General features: G+C 46.2%; 1 protein-coding gene across 6 annotated transcripts in view; it reads right to left on the bottom strand.

Annotated features, from left to right (window-relative positions):
- The window catches only part of GTF2IRD1 (GTF2I repeat domain containing 1), a 1,038,761-nt gene that overhangs the window by 30,487 nt on the left and 990,601 nt on the right, over positions 1–17,673 (bottom strand). For all 6 annotated transcript variants that reach the window (XR_011274579.1, XM_069614744.1, XM_069614746.1 and 3 more), the window contains one exon: positions 9,034–9,176. Coding sequence is in view for 5 of the 6 variants with exons in the window: in XM_069614744.1 (XP_069470845.1) it covers positions 9,034–9,176 (143 nt within the window). In the remaining variant the exon portion in view is untranslated. The remainder of the gene's footprint in view (positions 1–9,033; positions 9,177–17,673) is intronic.

The following is a 17,673-nucleotide window of genomic DNA, read 5'->3' as shown; positions in this document are numbered from 1 at the left end:
ATCGACGGAACAGGAAATCGGCCGGCGGCCATTCAAAAAACACAATCCATTGCAATCCTGAAAGCACAGGCGACATCCACCACTCCTGACTACAGAAACTGCCACTTTACCATGACATCAAGAGTCTGAGACCCAGAAGTGCAAGCCATGCTTCAGTGAGGCAGAGTTGAACATGTTATCAGACACCGTTGTTCAGTATGCTGCAGAGCTCTTCTCAAACAACCAGCACAGGCAGGCCCAGCTGCGCAAGAATAGCATCTGGGAGGAGGTTGCCCAGAAAGTCTGTGCAGTCGGCACAACACATCGCATAGTGTGAGACTGTAACAAGAGGTGGGACGACTTGCGATTGAGGTTTGGCAACCTCCTCTCAGCCCAGCGCAGACAGGGCATGGCCACGGGTGGCGCGAGCGCATCCCCAATACGCCTGCTGCCCTGGGAGGAGACGTGCAGCAGTGTGCTGCACCTCGAGGCCATCAAAGGGGTCGGTGCTGCGGAGGCTGGAGCCATGAAGAGGCTGGTGAGTACACATAACCCCAATGTAATGTCCACCCTGCACCCACTACTGTACCAGCATATGGCATGAATGTCAAGTGCATCGTCCACAACACCAATAAACCCCTGCATGCCCCCCCCCAAGAGACCAGCAACCTGGGTGCGTACAACGACATACACCCTCCCCCAAAACATGACTCATAACACTAATACACCTAGAACACAGCATAGGCACCCTGTACTGCCAACAGAACATGCTTTTTCTTCAACACAGACACACATCACCCTGCCACAGCTTAATGCATGAGTGCCCGCCGTGCTTCCCCTCGCATAAAGTCACATCAGTGCTAAGCTCCATCTCCACCTACAAATGACCTGCGTCACACACAAAGGCAACATGTGACTTACTCGTGTCAGTCAGCCCGACCCATGAGCAGAAATGCCCACCTATCCCTGTATGTGCTACAGACAGCAGGCACATGGTGACCCCATCCATGCCACACCCCTCCCCATCCCAACATCCCACAGCGTTACGGTCACACTCCTAACACCGTACCCAGCAATTCTCAGTATACCACAACAGTATCCCTGGCATATAACTCTACCATGTATTGACATCACACATCCAACCACACAGTATGCAGGACACAAGCATGTGTGCACCATGCCATGTACCCCGCCATGTCCCCGACACAGCACAGGCACAAACAAGATAATGCATGTATCTCTGCCTCATCAATCCACACTGTTCACTGACAAACTGCCTTTCTGACTCCCTCAGGCACATCATCTGACAATGAAGAGGCCCATCCAAGCACCTCAAGGAGCACCAGCCGTCAACACTGCAGGACCCAACGGCAGACCACCACCTCCACCCAGAACACCACAGCTCAACAGGCACAACTGCCACTGCCACCCCAGCTGCACCCGTTGAGCCACCACCAGTTGCACAAGCTGCACTCGTTGAGTCACCACCGGTCGCACAAGCTGCACCCATCCAGGCAGCACCGGTTGCACAAGCTGCACCATCCAGGCAGCACCGGATGCATCAGCTGCACCCATCCAGACAGCACCGGTCACACAAGCTGCACCCATCCAGGTAGCACTGGTCGCACAAGCTGCACCCATCCAGGCAGCATTGGTCACCCAAGCTGCACCCATCCAGGCAGCCCCAGCTGCTGCAGTACCACCGCCACCACAGCACTGATGAGCCATTGCTATTCAGCCCCATGGCTCCAATAGGTCCACAACACCCATCCTTCCCCAGTGTGAGGGAAATGGATGGCAGAATCAGCCGCATGGAGCAATGCCAGGATACCTTGACTGCCCTGGTGCAGCAGCACCTCCAGGAGGCGCAGTTGATGCGTTAGAGCGTCCAGGCTAATGTGCGTTGAAATGACTGTGCACTTGGCCGCTGTACAAGAGCCATAGTACAGATGTGCAGGAGAGTACAGGAGGGCAACAGTGTGATGTCATCAATAGCTGAGACAATGGCTATGTTCCTCCAGGCCTTCCTAGACCGACGGCCCACGGAACTCCCCCATGCACCATCCACCAGTTCAACGCCTGCTAGTTCCGTGTCCAGCAGCCCAAGGCAGTGTTCAATGCGGATGTCCAGCTCAGCACACAGCCACACGCCTGACCCAAAAAGGGGACATAAATAGGCCCAGGACACACAAGTTCCCTGTCTGTGACTTGTGCAAGTACTCCTTGCAGAACATGACAGGACTTGTGTAGAGTTGGGGAGACAGAGTGGGGTGAGATAGTTGTGGAGGGCGAGTGGGGAGGAATAGTTGGGGAGGGGCAGTGGGGAGGGATAGTTCCTGCAGTTATTGTTTTTCCACATTTGTAAATAATGTCATTATACACATTACAGTTGGTGTTGCATTGAAATCATGACTGGACATTGCTTTTTTGGTGCAAGTTATTTATTGACTGTGCAGTGCCCAGTGTGTTAGCTGGCCTGTGCCACGTGCGTGTGTGAAGTGCTCAGAAATAGTGGTAAATCAGTTAATTGTGTGCAACACGGCCATCCATGGCATTCCTGCGATGTGCCAATGGAAGTTCATCATCACTGTCATCCTCCTCCGCCTCTGGTGGGTGCATGTCCATGTCGGGGGCAGTGGGATGTTGCGCCTGATACACATGTTGTGCAATATGGCACAGGCCAGGACTATCTTGCCCACCTTCACAGGGCTGTACATAAGTGCGCTCCACCGATCTGCTCAGCCAGCGGAACATTGTCTTTAAAAGGCCAAATTGCTCTATTGTACAACGAGTAGGAATGTGAGCACGGTTGTATCCCTGCTCGTGCTGGTTGTGTGGTTGCCTCACGGGGCTCATCAGCCATGGCATCAGGGGATATCCGGCATCACCTGTTCCGGAGCGACAGAAAGGGTAGAAGGTCATTGTGCCCGTTTAATGTTGGTACAATATGTATAGTGTTCCCTATGCAATGCAAAATTACACATGCTAATTGCTGGTGACGTGATATATGTCATAGTTGTGCATGTTAACATGCGCATTGTCAGTGTGAATGGATGTCCATGCATTGTATGTACCATTTTGCATAGGACTAGGGTTATATTAGGGATTTATGTCTGCAGTCATCAATGTCAATGTAATGACATGTTCTAAATACAATTGTGATTTGTCTGGTTGTAAGCGTGCCGGTGCCATCACCAGGTGGCACTGATTCTCGGCCTGCAAAATAATATTCGGACTGACACAGTCAGTGTGCCCGTCACGGCAGACTCTGCCGGTGTCCGCAGACCTGGTAGGCGGTCTGACACAGATAAGGATGTAAATCTGAGTTAAAATGAGAGTTCATATATTTTGGGGATTCAGTACATGCCTGAAGTCGTACTTGCATTCTGCTGTACATGGCGTGCTGCATGGGAGTGGTTGAACAGCATCAAAGATTATGGCTAAGTGATGGATGTGTATATATTCACAGAGAGATACCATACGAATGGATGGGGAAGACGATGACAGCATAATGATTGCCAACAAGCCAATGCGCCTTGGCAAAATGCGTGGTGGGTGTGTGGTTTGCTGTCGCTTTGGCCCATTCACACCCACCTTGACCTCTGACCCTTTCACTTCAACATACACAAATGAGACTGGAGTGTGTTCTTATTGTGTTCCAAATCAGTAGCCTTGCAATGAGCATATCACACATTCATAGATATGTCTGGCTAAAGGTTTGCGATTCAGGTAACATGCATATGTGTATGTGCACTTGAAACAGGCAGGGGACCTGGCTACCTGGTGTGCGGAATGTTAATGGTATGGAGGTGGGGTATTGTGATGGTTAAGAATGATTAGTCTGTGCAGCAGGTGGTGTGGGTTGTGCCGAGTGTGTCTGTGCTGGGTTTTGGGACATTGGTGTGATGCATTCTGGTACATGTAATGCTTTTGATGTTTGAGTACAGATTTGATGGTTATGCATGTGCATGTCCAGTTTAGACAATTGACGCATGCCGGTCAAGGCCTTGAACTCAGGCATGATAATTCTGTGTTGGACATTGCATTGCACACATGCACTGCTGATAGGTGTTGTACATCCCATCATTCAACAGTGCACATGCTTTGGTAGATACACTCACCCAACAGCCAGGTGTGCTATGATGTATCCTGCCCCCCCCTCAACAGTACATATGCTTTGGTAGATACACTCACCCAACAGCCAGGTACACTCTCCGCTGTGACGTGCCATGTAACCTGGCAGCGTGGAGTTTGGCAGCACCATGGAGTCATGGGTTGAACTAGGGAATCTGGCACAGCAGTGGGTGATGAGGTGGCGGACATCCCACACCATCTGCCCATTGAGTGAGTGGGAGAGTTTTCGGCTCCTGTACACTGCCTCAACTGCATGCCTGGCCACCAGCTCCACGTGTGTGCAGTCCAATGCACCCATCACACTGGGCATGCCTGCAAGGGCATGGAATGCAATTTTCTTGGCATTGACCTAGTCAGCCGTTCTGGGTAGGCCTATGTGATCTGCCACGTGCCGCAGGAGTGCATCAATGGCCTGAAACAGGACACACGAGAAACAGGGTTGTGATAGCCCATGCAGTGTGTTGGTAGGTGCCCGTGGCTAGGAAGTGTAGCACAGACACTACCTTGAGCAAGGGGGGATGGCTGTACGGATCTGTATGAGGCTGACCAGGTCATCATGGATCATGTCCACTATGGATGCAATGGTATCCCTGTCTAGCCGGTACAGGGTGTGGATCTGGGTTTGGCTCAGGTTAAAGGGGTGGTCCTTATGCGTGGTATAGGTGGCTGTCTGCGGGCTGCAACCTGCTGGACATCGTTGCTTTGTAGGGCCATAATGGCCCTCCTTCTCCTCCAGCGCCTCTGCTGCATCCTATGCCTCCCTGCCTCTTCAAGTAGCAGTGCTCATTGGGTCCTCAAGCTCCAGTACTGCTACTGCTAGCATGGTAGTGTTGGAAGGGGTGTGGGGTGCGGTTGTGGTCCTTTTGTGGTGCTCATTGGGGCCACATGGGCTGATTTTGGCCACCTGTGGGCTGTTTCTGCACACCTGACTCTAGTTAACGCCTGGTCCACGATGCCGGTGTTTCCGGACCGGGATTCACGGTTCAACCGGCATGTCTATGCCGGTGTTTCTGTGTACGTGGTACTCGGAATGTGCACGTACTAACACCATGCTGGTGTCTCAAGCACGGCCAATGCATTTTGCTGCAGATTCCGGTCACGTTGTTTTTGGATGCGGTAGGTCACTTGTGGTGACGGTGTTAGCGGCATCGCAACTCAAGAGTATGCCGGACCGGAAAAAAGTGCCGGTACGGAGCGACCAGCACCGCTAATAATAAATCTCGGTCAATCATAAATATAAAAATACAGATTAGCAGAGAGATATTATAAATGTGGATGCAATAGCAGACCATCATTTAATTTTTGAAAATGGTTGCAATAGATGTGCACATGCCTTCATGTGAAAATTACATGCTGCCTCAGTAAAAAATAATGTTAAACACTTACTCTGACTCATGTAGTGGATGTTCGAGTATGTTGTACTTTCACCAAGATGTAGAAAGTGATTTGTTGAAGCTAAACATTATTGCAAACCAATGAGCAAACGAGACAAAGAGGTGGATAATAAAGCAAAAACAGAAAAAGGCTGTTGTGGTATGTATAGCAAGCGAAAGCGTCTTCAGAATTTCCATGGTGATAAGTGATTGCGTACATTAGTGAGACTATGTTTTGTTCTTTCAGCCGCAGGCGTCAGCAGCAGGGGTGTTTGCTCTGATTTGTGCTACCAGATCATTACAACTTAACACAACCACATCTGACTTCACATTACCCCAAGATGGCTGTGTCGAACACGGGTGGGTTTCAGTGATATGTTTATTACAATTGTTATTTATGCTCCATAGAAAACACACTTAAAATACATCGTTATGAGGTGCCGAGCTAGGGTACTGAAGATTCATGGAGAAAAAGGTATAGGGGATGACCATTCCTTTAACCAGGGAGGTAAACCCCTCTCCCATCTAACAAGATTCTCCTCTGCCTCCAGGATCACATTCCACAAACAGTGAATGTATTTAGCCAGGGAACAAGTGGTGTTTACAGCACCTCAAGGCCAGGCTGCAGAAACCAAACACTGTTCAGTCAAAAGCTCTCACTGTCTGGGGACAAGGATGGAAATGTGGTAGACTTCGAACCCCCTGTAGAGGCCTGAACCACCAGACTCTCTGGAGTATGGCGAGACCAAGGATCCGTGGGGGCTGGATATTGATTCTACACACGGCCATACTCCACAGCCAGTGAGGAGGCCGGTTTTAACCATGCAACCAATATTGCGGCAGCTACTGGCAGAAGTGTCTCTTTAAAGGGCAGAAGTGTCTATCAGAGGAGCCTGGTCCAGAATGTCCCTACAGTCCCTACAGTCAAACTATAACACTGGTTTCACTGGATCTGACAGACCCAAGGTATCTACAATACTGGCAATGGTTCACTGGAAGTAAGTAAGAGGCTTGCCATTTACAGAAGCCTGGATGATGTCCAGTAGTTCTGTGGAGGAGTCCAGACTACTGGCATCCAGAAAGTAAGAAGCTAAATCGGTGAAGGCATCATTCTGGTTATAGAGTTCCTCTGATAAATATTACACCTTTTCCAAATCCAAGCTTTTAAGGCCATATGGAATGGGATCAGCATCATCATTGAAAATCATGCCCATTTTGGAAAATAAATGGGGTCTTGAAGCAAGAGCATACTCCATTGAGGTGTCCACACTGAGGCAGAAGCGTTCAGCTCTTTGATGCCTTAAGGCGGAGCCACATTGCTTTGAGAGGCACAGTCTCAGATGTCTCAGATGTCGGTACAGGAACCAAGCCAGAAGGTATGTAGCTGCAGTTCAAAGAGATGTCTCTGCAGTCTTGTCCAGGAGCGGTGGGCACTTTGTCCTCCACTAATACCAGAACAAGTCTTCTTTGCAGCGGTCCTTGGCAAAGATTTCTAGCAGTGCCTGAATTTTCCCACTGGTCTGGTTTAGAAGAGCGTGTGGGGAGCTATACATCCATGGTGGTGATTCTCCAAAGAAACCACCATCTTCCCCCCGCAATGGGAATGACACTCTTACACTTGCTATGGGAGCAAGATGTCTTGTGATGTTGCTTCTTTTTCTTCTCTTTCAAACCACCTCCTTGTGAACTGCAAGCCTCAGTGTCTTTCTTCCCACTAAGGGGATTCCACTCTCTTCTTCTCTGAAGACCAGACCTTCTTGATTGGCAGATTGCTCCCACAGATGAGGAATCTGTGGGAGAAATGAATCCTTGGAAAATATGGGATCAATCTTGGAGTGGGTGTAATAGATTTGGACTATCATGGCATCCCGAAGGTCCTTTGGCCACATCTCATTGGCTAGGAAGGGGACCCAATATCATAGCTTATCTCAGAGGTTTACTTGCCTGCTATAAGCTGCTGTGAGCTGTACCCCAGACAGTGGCAGAGACCGGAGCCAGAGCAGGACTTGCTACAGGCCTGCTAAAGGCCACAATTTCAGATGCTGACTGGGACCAGAGCCAAAGGAAGACAAACTTCTGCAAGCCTTATGTGGGCCACATCACAGACCCTGGCTAAAGCAAGAAACCAGAACCCTCTTCTTCATCACCTCCATTCCATTCCACAGCGCCTCTCATTCTTTGTCTGTGCTCTCTTCCTTCTCTGCTCTTCTTTCTCTCCTCACAACCTCCAAGGCTACTTTCTCTCCTCTCTCCCGACCTACTTCTTTTTTTCTCTCCATCTTTTACCCTCCACTCTCTCTCTCAATCCCCTCTGCCTTCTCCTCACCACCCTCGCACTTAACTCTGCATCGGCAACTCTGCGCACAAACATTTAACTGCCATAGCACCCCTGTTCTAGATTCTCATTTCATATATCAGCTGGGTTAGCGCCAGGTCCTGTAACTGTATAACTGGGATCAGCTGTGTGAGTGGTGTGAGCCGGTCATGTGATTGGGTATTGCTAGCTCAAACAACTTATTCACCTGTTGACGTGTTGGTTAGCAGACTGTCCCGCTGCTCTGCTAGCCGAGGCGACAAAACTTTGCTGCCTTGGAATCATTCTACCAGCAGATTATGCTCCTGCCCACCTTTTCTACCCTGAATATATATTATATGATAATATGATATGATATTTTATTTATAGCGCGCCTATACACAAGTGCTTCAAGGCGCGAGTAAGGTATAATTTCAAATTGCATCCTGAGATTTGCAGAACCCTGTGAGCGGCTTTGAGAGAGACCTGTGGAGCTTTACACGAATGGCACATGTGACCCTCTGGCTCACCGACAATGAGGTTTCTTCCAGTACACCACAAAACCTGTTCATGCCCTAAGGGGCCAGTTTGCGAGTGGCACGGCCCTGTTTGAAACTCTATGTTTTCACCACTATGCCTATGCTTCCCAGAAAGCCATAGAGTTCTCATGTTAGCAGGACAGGTCCTACACACAAGGTTATGGATGGAATGGGTGACCCGGGGATCCCCTATATACCTCTTCCACGGTCTGCATCAGAGAGCGGGCAGTAGTCTCTGCCCTCACGAACAACCCAGTCCCATCAACCACCCTCCAGCTTTTGGCTTTGTCACAGTACTCAATTCCCACAAAGTACTTAGAACCCTAAATGTGTTAATACAAATTCTTTTCAAAAGATACTAACACACAGTGATATGATTGAGGTAGGATAACAGAGCCTGAATTAGGATCAATGAAGATCTAGCTCGGGTTCCCCCTGAAAGCTCTCAGAAACGCCCATGACTCTAGAAGTAGCAACTTTGGAGTAAGAGCTATCAGCAAACCTTGCAGCACCTTCCTCCCTCACATTTCACTGACTTCCATCAGTTCAGAAAATTAAAACGGTGTCAAATTAAGCAAACATAGAGCATTTATGAGCACATCTACAGCAAGCAGTATTGGTCTATGTAGTCTTCATAAATCCATGATCACACACAGTACATATGATACCAGGCATGTACATTGACATATTTGTTTGCTCATGTTTCAGCTCTCACCACAAGAGAAACTTGGTTTGCAGATGAACTGGACTCCACGTTTAAAGATGATGATGGGGAGGAAGATGAAGTGGAAGATACAGAGTTGCCTTCAGAGACCCGCTTCCTCTTCCTCTTTGGCACACTGTCTTCTTGCTGTTGTGCTGTTTAAGAAAAACAAAGAACAGGATACTAGGATGTTGCAATCGTTCATTACCATTGAGGTGTAAGATAACCCCATATCATTGGTAACAACATGCTCCAGCACTAGGTTTTCATTTACCCCTCAGCTGCATTCCGGGAGCTGAAGTCTTGAGTTACTTAAATTGAGTAAAATGGACTAAATAAAAAAATAAAGTAAAAGCTAGGCTCATAAATGAGTAGGTGTCAAGAGCGACATGGAGTCAACTGGTAGCCTTAATAATAGTTGACTAGCCTTTTTAGTAATATTTCAAGGCAACCGCCAGTCCATGAACAGTTTCAAATTTGTACATTAAAGGCTTCCTAGTTTAAAAATGTTTTGTGTTGTCATCAGTCTGCTTAGGGGCTGCGCAATGGCCTCATAGTTAAAGTAGCATATTTCAGGAGTTCTATGGCATTAAATCCGGCCCTTAAAGTCACTTCAACTAAAAGGGATTTCACAGAATTTCAAGGGTCTTGTTGCATCAGATTGTTTCCCCTTAATGGTCTATCAACTTAAGTGGTTTCACTGAATTTCAAGGGCTTTGTTGCACTGAGCCTATTCACCTTAACAGTCCCTTAACTAAAGTTTTTTCAATGCATTTCAAGGGTTTTGTTATGCTATACCGCCCACCACCTGCAATTCTGGCTTTTTTTCTGATAACATAATTTATGTCATATTCTTTGTTATCAATATCTGTTCTTCAGCTATGCAAAATCGGATTTATCAAGTATTATTTTAAGCAGGGATAAGAAAGGATTACAAATGGTGTGCTGTGTCGAGGAGGAGTGAGGTGGGGTAAGTGGGCGACTGTGACAAGGAAGACTGAAGTGGGTATTTGGTGACTGGGATGCAAAGAGTGAGGGGCAGGTAGTGGGGGACTGTAAAGAGGAAGAGTTAGTTGGTGGTAGTAGGGTACTATGACGAGGAAGAGTGATGTGACGGTAGTGGGGCACTGAAGAGGAAGAGTGAGTTGGTGGTAGTGGGGTATTGTGACGAGAAAGGGTGATGTCTTAGTGGGGGACTGTGATGAGGAAGAGTGAGTTAGTGGTAGTGACGTACTGTGATGAAGACTGAGTTGGTGGTAGTGGGGTACTGTGATGAGGTAGAGTGATGTGGCGGTAGTGGGAGACAGTGACAAGGAAGAGTAAGATGAGGTAGTGGGGGACTGTCATGAGGAAGGGAGACATGGTGGTAGTGAGATACTGTGATGAGGAAGTATGTGATGATAGTGGAGGACTGTTACGAAGAAGAATGTTGTGGTACTGGTGTACTGTAACAAGGAAGAGTGATGTGGTGGTAGTGGGGGACTGATGAGGAAGAATGAGGTGTGGTAGTGGGGGACGGTATTGAAGTACAGGGATGTGGGGGTAAAGGTAAGATTACCATTGTGTACTGGGATGAGGAAGAGGGATGTGAGGGTATCTATGTAAGATTACAACTCAATACTGGGACGAGGAACAAGGATGTGGGTGTATATAGGTAAGATTGGTATTCAGTGCTAGGACGAGGAAGAGGGATGTAGGGCTTCAGGCAGGTTTGCTAATGAGGTACTGTGAGTGTGACAAAGAAGAGAGAGGGAGGTGTGATAATGTAGATATCCTCCCTGCTGACATCAGGAGTCAATTAAGAACTTAACTGTTAAGTCCAGTGAAAAGCTTGTCCAATTAAAACAAATGATATAGTAAACAAGCATTGGCTTCCCTTGGTCCTTCATTGCGCTCTTTATTTTGAAGTAATTAAGCAAATGCAAGCTTTATGCGCACATTAAACAACCCCAAAACACTAAAAGCCCCATAATACTCCCCTCCCACACATTTTAAGGTAATTTAGGAATCAATCCCTGTAAAAAAAATGTTTATTGAAAAAAACAAATTGCTTCCTAAATTAACTTAAAATATTATTCTTCCGCTAACTAGCATTCACAGTGATTGCCACATCTCAATATATTATAGTTTCAAAGTATTTACTCTTTATTTGCCATTCGTGCCGATTCTAGAACTCAGAAAAATGCTCGAAAAAACAAAACAAACCTACACTATCCCCCAGCCACACACCTTCACAAATCATCCTTTCTTACCATGCCCACATACTTCCCGGCTTCAAAACTGCACTACTTACACCCCTTATATCATTTTAGGGCACTTTGCAAAATCGATTCTAGAACTTGATTCTTGAATTGTGCAACAGCGGATTTTCAGAAATTAATAACCTAAGCACCAGCAAAGCATCACAGGAGATGTAACTAACTTTTTGGGTACAGAGGCACCCCGCTGTATGGTAAATAAAAAAAAATGACTAGGCCGATTTACACCACACCAACAAAGTATTTCCTTCAATCGCATTGTGCCCGACTTGTTTCTTATTTGGCACAAATCAGTCCAGCGGTTTTGGCTATGCACTTGAGAAAATGTTCCCAGTGGAAAAGTGAAAAACACACCCTTTTTTGATCTGTAGCACGGACCTGCATGAGATTTTGTCGGTTCTGGGAGGCCCGTGCCTCAAATTCTGAATGTCAAATGTCAAGCTGATCCGTCCTACGGTTCAAAAGTTATTAGCCATAGATTTTTCAAATTTCCTATGGATGATAGGTTTCACCTTAACTATAGGACGACTAGCGTTGCCCTTTAACAAATACTTTGACTATATAAATGGCACTGTGTGTTTTGAACTTGCCCAACTTCAAAGCATTCCTAGTATGGCTATCGTTCCTATTCCGCTCCTTTTGTTTACCTATATAGCAGTTCATGAGACCCAAAGAGAGGAGGCAATGAAGAAACCGATCAGTGTGTGAAAGTTGGGAAATGAGTATGTAAGTACTTTACAAAAAAAAAAGATTCAAAAGCTCATGAACTTAAAAAGGGCAGACTGTTCTTATGGAACTATGATCCATGCTGCACTCCAACCCAGCAACAGCATACAATAATTTTCTCTGGAGTCCATTTGTCATCCAAACATACTCTTTATTAATGAATCCTCATCCCATGACCACAGGGATAAGCAGCATGACGCGTTTTGCAACAGACTTGTTGCTTGTTCACATAACTTTTCCAAACTGACAAAGTGCGACTTAAAAGAAACGGATTCATGAGAGTTTGTTAGTCCTATCTTAATGTTTACTATGAATAGTCCGTAATTGTCTTCCCGGTTAGTATTTTACTGTCAGCAATCATGGAAGGGATATTGGTGATTTATTAAATATGAGACACACATACAATCATTTTCATTCAAATCTGTCCATGATTGTTGGCCAACAGTATTAGCAATCATAGTATCACTAGTACATTTATGATGCCCAGCATCCTACAACCTATGATAACGGTAAAGTGCTAATATTAAATCACAATTTCTGGTTGCACAAATTGGGACAATTTAGCAATTGTATGTGGTGCCAATTCTAAAATGGCTATTCTAAAGTGCAGAGAGCTCTATACATTCCCTAAAAACTATGACATCATTAAGATCTGTCGAGGTTCAGGCTGGCAGTGTTACTGTGTACTATTGTGATACTCCTTCTCTTCTTCCTGTAAGATTAGACACCATCAATATGAACACTCAGTCTAAACAGGATTTGACTATAAAGGTACTGAGAAGAAGAACATTCACAGAGTCAGGCAGAACACTCATGTGAAAGATACTGGGACGAGATGGCCCTAAGAAGGCAAGAGGAGTACACAACTAAGCCCGACAACAGACTATGGCACTCCGCTGAGTAGGTCCCAGCCCAACAAGATAAAAAAGCAAGGAAGGACTCGGTAAAGAGAGCAACAGGTGTGAAGCCTGGTCAGCCTGGGAAACCTGAACAGGATAGTCAGTGCAGCTCCCTGCAGATGGGGGACATCTGGTTGAATTTTCTTATCTCTGTGATGATGTATGCTGCAGCATGCTGGGTGGCTTTTAGAGGGGCCTAAGTGGGAGATGACCAAGGATTGGACAACTGTTCTGAAACTGCTGCTTGGTTATGTGTATTTTGAATGAGAGGTCACAGTCGATAATAAGTAGAGAGATTTAGTAGTGGGTGAGAGTTGAGGTGTGAATCTATCGCGCTTCATGTCAATCAGTCAATTCTTGCTCTGGGCATGCTTGTTGATTTTTCCTAGGAGAATTCATTTGGTCATCGTAGGGTTGAGCTTCAGACAGGCAATTGAAGTTCAGGCTTAGATGAGGGACAGACAGTGCTTGAGTTGATGATTCTGCTGATGCAAATGGTCTTTAAGTAAAGCTGTGTGTCATCTGTGTATTGGTGTATCTTGACATATCTTATCTCCTGAGGAGAGTGAAAGAACTGACCAAGTTTCCGGTTCTGGGAGTGGTGGGAGGCTTGGGAAGCTGGAGAGGCTAAGGAAGCAGAAGAACAAATCACTAAACGTTCAATAAAGTTTGTTCTAATGGATCAGTCCTTCCTTCCACAGATTCCTCAACTTACATATTCTCTCTTGGGTGCCAGGTGACTTTTGAAACTTTTTCAGCCACATAGGGGTTGTTGCACGCACAGATGTTGGACTTTTCTCTCTCTCTCTCTAACTTCCTTCGTTCTCCAGGAACTGAGAGGTCCAACGTGTTGAATCTCAAATGTCAAAATAAAGTCCATATATGTGTCCGAGGTGGCAAGCCACCAAGTTTTTGCATCATGTCGGTATCACCACATAATATCGCGGCCCAAAATCCTGAAACCCAAAATGTCGAAAATGTTACTTGGCATTTCAGCAGCAATTATATGTGGGGGGTGGGTATGGGTATTATATAATTTGAGGGGAGTATGTGGAAAGAGTGGGGGGTCTCTCTTGCATATAATTGTGCTGAAAGGTGCAAAAAGAAAACATATTTGACATTTTGGGATTCAGGATTTTCTTTTTGCAGTATTCACATAGATCCCATTCAGTTTAAACCAAGTCTTCTCATTAATGTCGCTGGCTGGCTCTCCTGTGAGCACTGTCAAACTGTTCTTGACCTCCAGGCTGTAGGTTGTAAGGGTTTTGGAAACCCACTACAGCAGGTCTGAGAATCTGGGGTACTCTTCTGTCCAGAGTCAGCATCCCCATTAGGAGCCTCTGATAGTGTGCGTTAGTCCTTGGGCTTCTGCGCCACTAGGGGATGATTTTCCAACCGGAGGTCTCCTTTCTGTGCTTGGGGCTTGGTCCGAGGGGTGCCTAAATCTGAGGGGGAGTGGCTGATTGAAAACCTCCACCTCAGGCCAGTCACGATATTTCCCTCTATTCTACTGGTCTTTCTCCCGGCTGTCTCCAATTGTATGCTTGAAGCTTGCAGCACTAGCCTTCTGCTCAGGTGCCCCATTTCTCAGGGGGTATCCTGCCTTCCACCAACCAGTCTGTCAGTAGGCCTCTCTTTCCAAGTGGTGATTTTGGGAAATTTAGTCTCTAACAACAATTCTTTCTCTCGGGAGCTATACCTCCTCCAGAAAACCTGTCCATCTTCACAGCTTGTAAAGGCCTAGTTCAACCTCCTTAGTACTCCTCCAGCACCACACTCTTTTCCTAGCTCTGTTCTACTACTCCTTCTCAAACTCTTCATGCTGAGAGACTGGCTAGGTCTGGTAGCATAAGCAGAGTCCCTAACACTTATGGTGGATCCCTTGGAAATGGGCTGCACTAAGAGTGGGTCATGTGGTTTGTGAGGGTCCTGTCCCGAGGTTACATAATGTCCTGCCACCATCTTGGATTTAACAAGGGGAAGGGTCATGTGAGATTTGCCTTCCTCTCCCTTTTGGAGCTTCAATAAAGCTATCTACTCACCTTCAAATCCCTCTATTTCACAAGTAGGTCTATCAGGAGGTAATACATTCAGAGGTATGCCAGCAAAGCCCTTCTGTGTATGAGATCTCAGGTGAATTGCAACTTTAAATCTCCTGTCACATTAGTACCAGTAGGGGAACAGTGCGAGAGAGACATTGCATTGGCACATTACCCATAAAGCTCCTCCGGCCGTGCTGCTGAGCAACTCTTCACTTCGATGCTTAGATAACTCTAGAGGAAACAATGTATCCATTTCATCATCAGAGAAGGTCTCAAAGAAAAGCTGAGTCCCTGAAGTGCTTCGGTCTTCCCGATACATGGAGCTGTGATTCCTTAAAAGAACAAGCAGTTTCTTTGGTAACAGGCAGCATGCTTTTCTGCCCTGTGAAGGACTGCTCCTTTTAAGGTTCCCCCCTATAACCATCACTGGGGTCTGGGGTAAATTCCATGTGACAAATTCCTAGCTAGTTCTAGGTCCATATTACGGGTGGTCTGGGGATTCCCTATTTACCTCCACCATTCACTAGCTTGGGGTTACACTCAGCTCATGTGACCAGACATCAATACTCTGGATCAAGAAGTGTGCATCGCAAAAGAGGATAGCTCCAAAGTCTGGACTGACCTTTAAACATGTCATAGATGTAGGGTCAGTGGAAGAGGATTACACAGAGAATGTTAAGATCTTGCTCCAGAATTTTTGCAACAACCTCAAATTGGTTGACTTGGAACAACATCAGCAAATATAGAAAAAAATGGAGAACCCCTGAAATCTTTGGGATATCGAGGTTGAACCCCACCATGAGTGAAGAGAAAGGATGTGGTTCTATATACACTCCAATGCAGCACATGTCGGGATCTCAAGTAAGTGATCCCAATCCAACCGTCTTCTCAGACTTTGCAGAGGAGTGATCAACCTGATGTGATTGCCTGTGGTCGAGGCAGGACCACGAGCCCCTTATCTCCATCTCTGGTCATCTGTCATTCATATCTAAAACACTGTAGGCCGTGTCCCAGCGCTTAAGGAGGGAGGATGGCTCCGGGACAATGCGTTTGTCTTGGAAGCAAGACAACGCATGTCAATGCAGGATCGTAAACCGGGCTCAAGCTTCGAAACCGGCTCCGTTATTAAGCACGTTATAAAATAACTATTATAAGGACAGACAGGCCTAGGCTTTGGTGTTATGAACATAATTAAACATACATAATCAGGGAATGAAGGTTCTTGTCTCACTCAGAGATGACATTCTAAGTCACTCTGCACTACACACCTCTCATTATGCTTTATGTCAGAAAGAAAACCCATTTGTTACTCACTTCCTAGAGAGGAGATATAATCAACAGGCAACTGCTTCTCTGGACCTGGCTGTGTGTCCCTCTCTGATCCCCAGTCCCTCTGGCTTCAAATCGAAGGCAAATCTGCTGGCCTCTTGTGTGCCCTTTCTATTGTCCTGGGACATATATTTAACAACAGTAAAATGGCTGCCCCGAACGTGTGGATTTGTCATACCTGCTTTTTATTTAACAGTAAATGGGTGGTGGATCACTTTCTTTATCCGAGGTGGAAATCTGTAGCATTACAGAATTACATTTTTCGGCAAGCTATGTTGAAAGACTTTCTGTATCAAAAGGTGAAATCTCTTTAACTGTTACCGAGCGCTTTGTACTGTAACCTATAGGACATAAGTTTGTACATTTGGAAAGTGACGATTGCAAACCTTTTAGTCAACTGGTGACTTTCTGTACTTGTGTGTGTATCAGATAATAATTAGCCGTGCACTGCTAAAACTGCCAACTGAACTCTCGTGGTCCGTCGGCTGGCTGAGATAGGAAGTGCACCATTTCCTTGTCCTTAGCTAAGCTGGAGAACATACAAATGATTTGCAAGTTTTGGGGCCCTGTCTCACACGTGCTTGGCTCTAGTGCTAAGAAGACATGGCACACATATGCGCCTTTAAAGTGTGTCTTTAAGTGTTTGCCCCATCCTAATAGTGCACAGTTTGTAAGGGCTATGAAGGCTGTATTAAATTGTTATGAAATCCTGGCGCATGCCAAAACCTTGTGAAGTGCTTTTAGAGAACCTGACTTCTGTGGAAGAAGGATAAAAATGACAAGGGCTGGGCTTAATCATAGGGCATTATTTGCCAGATTAAAGACCCCACAAACATCCACCAGGTTTTCCCATTTTAGACTTGTGTATATGCAAATCCCATAGGTGTCTTGGACATGCTGAAGGAATGTTGGAAAAAACAAGAGCATACTGAGTTGAGAACGGCAACGTTTGCCCAGAAGACCAATAAACGCACGTCCATAGTCTGTAACAGTCTCCAAAAATCTGTTGGGATGCACAGTGTAGACAACACGCTTGCTATAACCAGAACACCAAGTTGAGAACATTTAAAGTGGGAGATCAGGTAATGGTCCTTCTACCCACATGGCCAAACAAGATAGCTGGCATGGGTGCTACAAGTTGATAGAAGCAGTGGAAAACTTGGACTGGCTGAAATCTTCCAAGAGTAGACGCAGTCTTTCCATGATCGCTAAGAAACACCTTAACCCTGAAAAGAAGAGCTTGGACATTCCTTAGGAGTTACCCGAAACGAACCTGCCAGACCTTCTTGCATATTTTTGTGATATCTTCTCAAATGTACCAGAACCAGCAAAGGGTTTTACCACCATAGCTGGAGCCCAACTCAGAAACTGATCCAACTAAAACCATGCTGAATACCC

This window comes from Ambystoma mexicanum, chromosome 9 (assembly GCF_040938575.1).
Source record: "Ambystoma mexicanum isolate Mex_15411 chromosome 9, UKY_AmexF1_1, whole genome shotgun sequence".
NCBI lineage: Eukaryota > Metazoa > Chordata > Amphibia > Caudata > Ambystomatidae > Ambystoma > Ambystoma mexicanum.
Note: the sequence above shows the minus strand (reverse complement) of the source record. Positions and strands in the feature narration are given on the sequence as shown.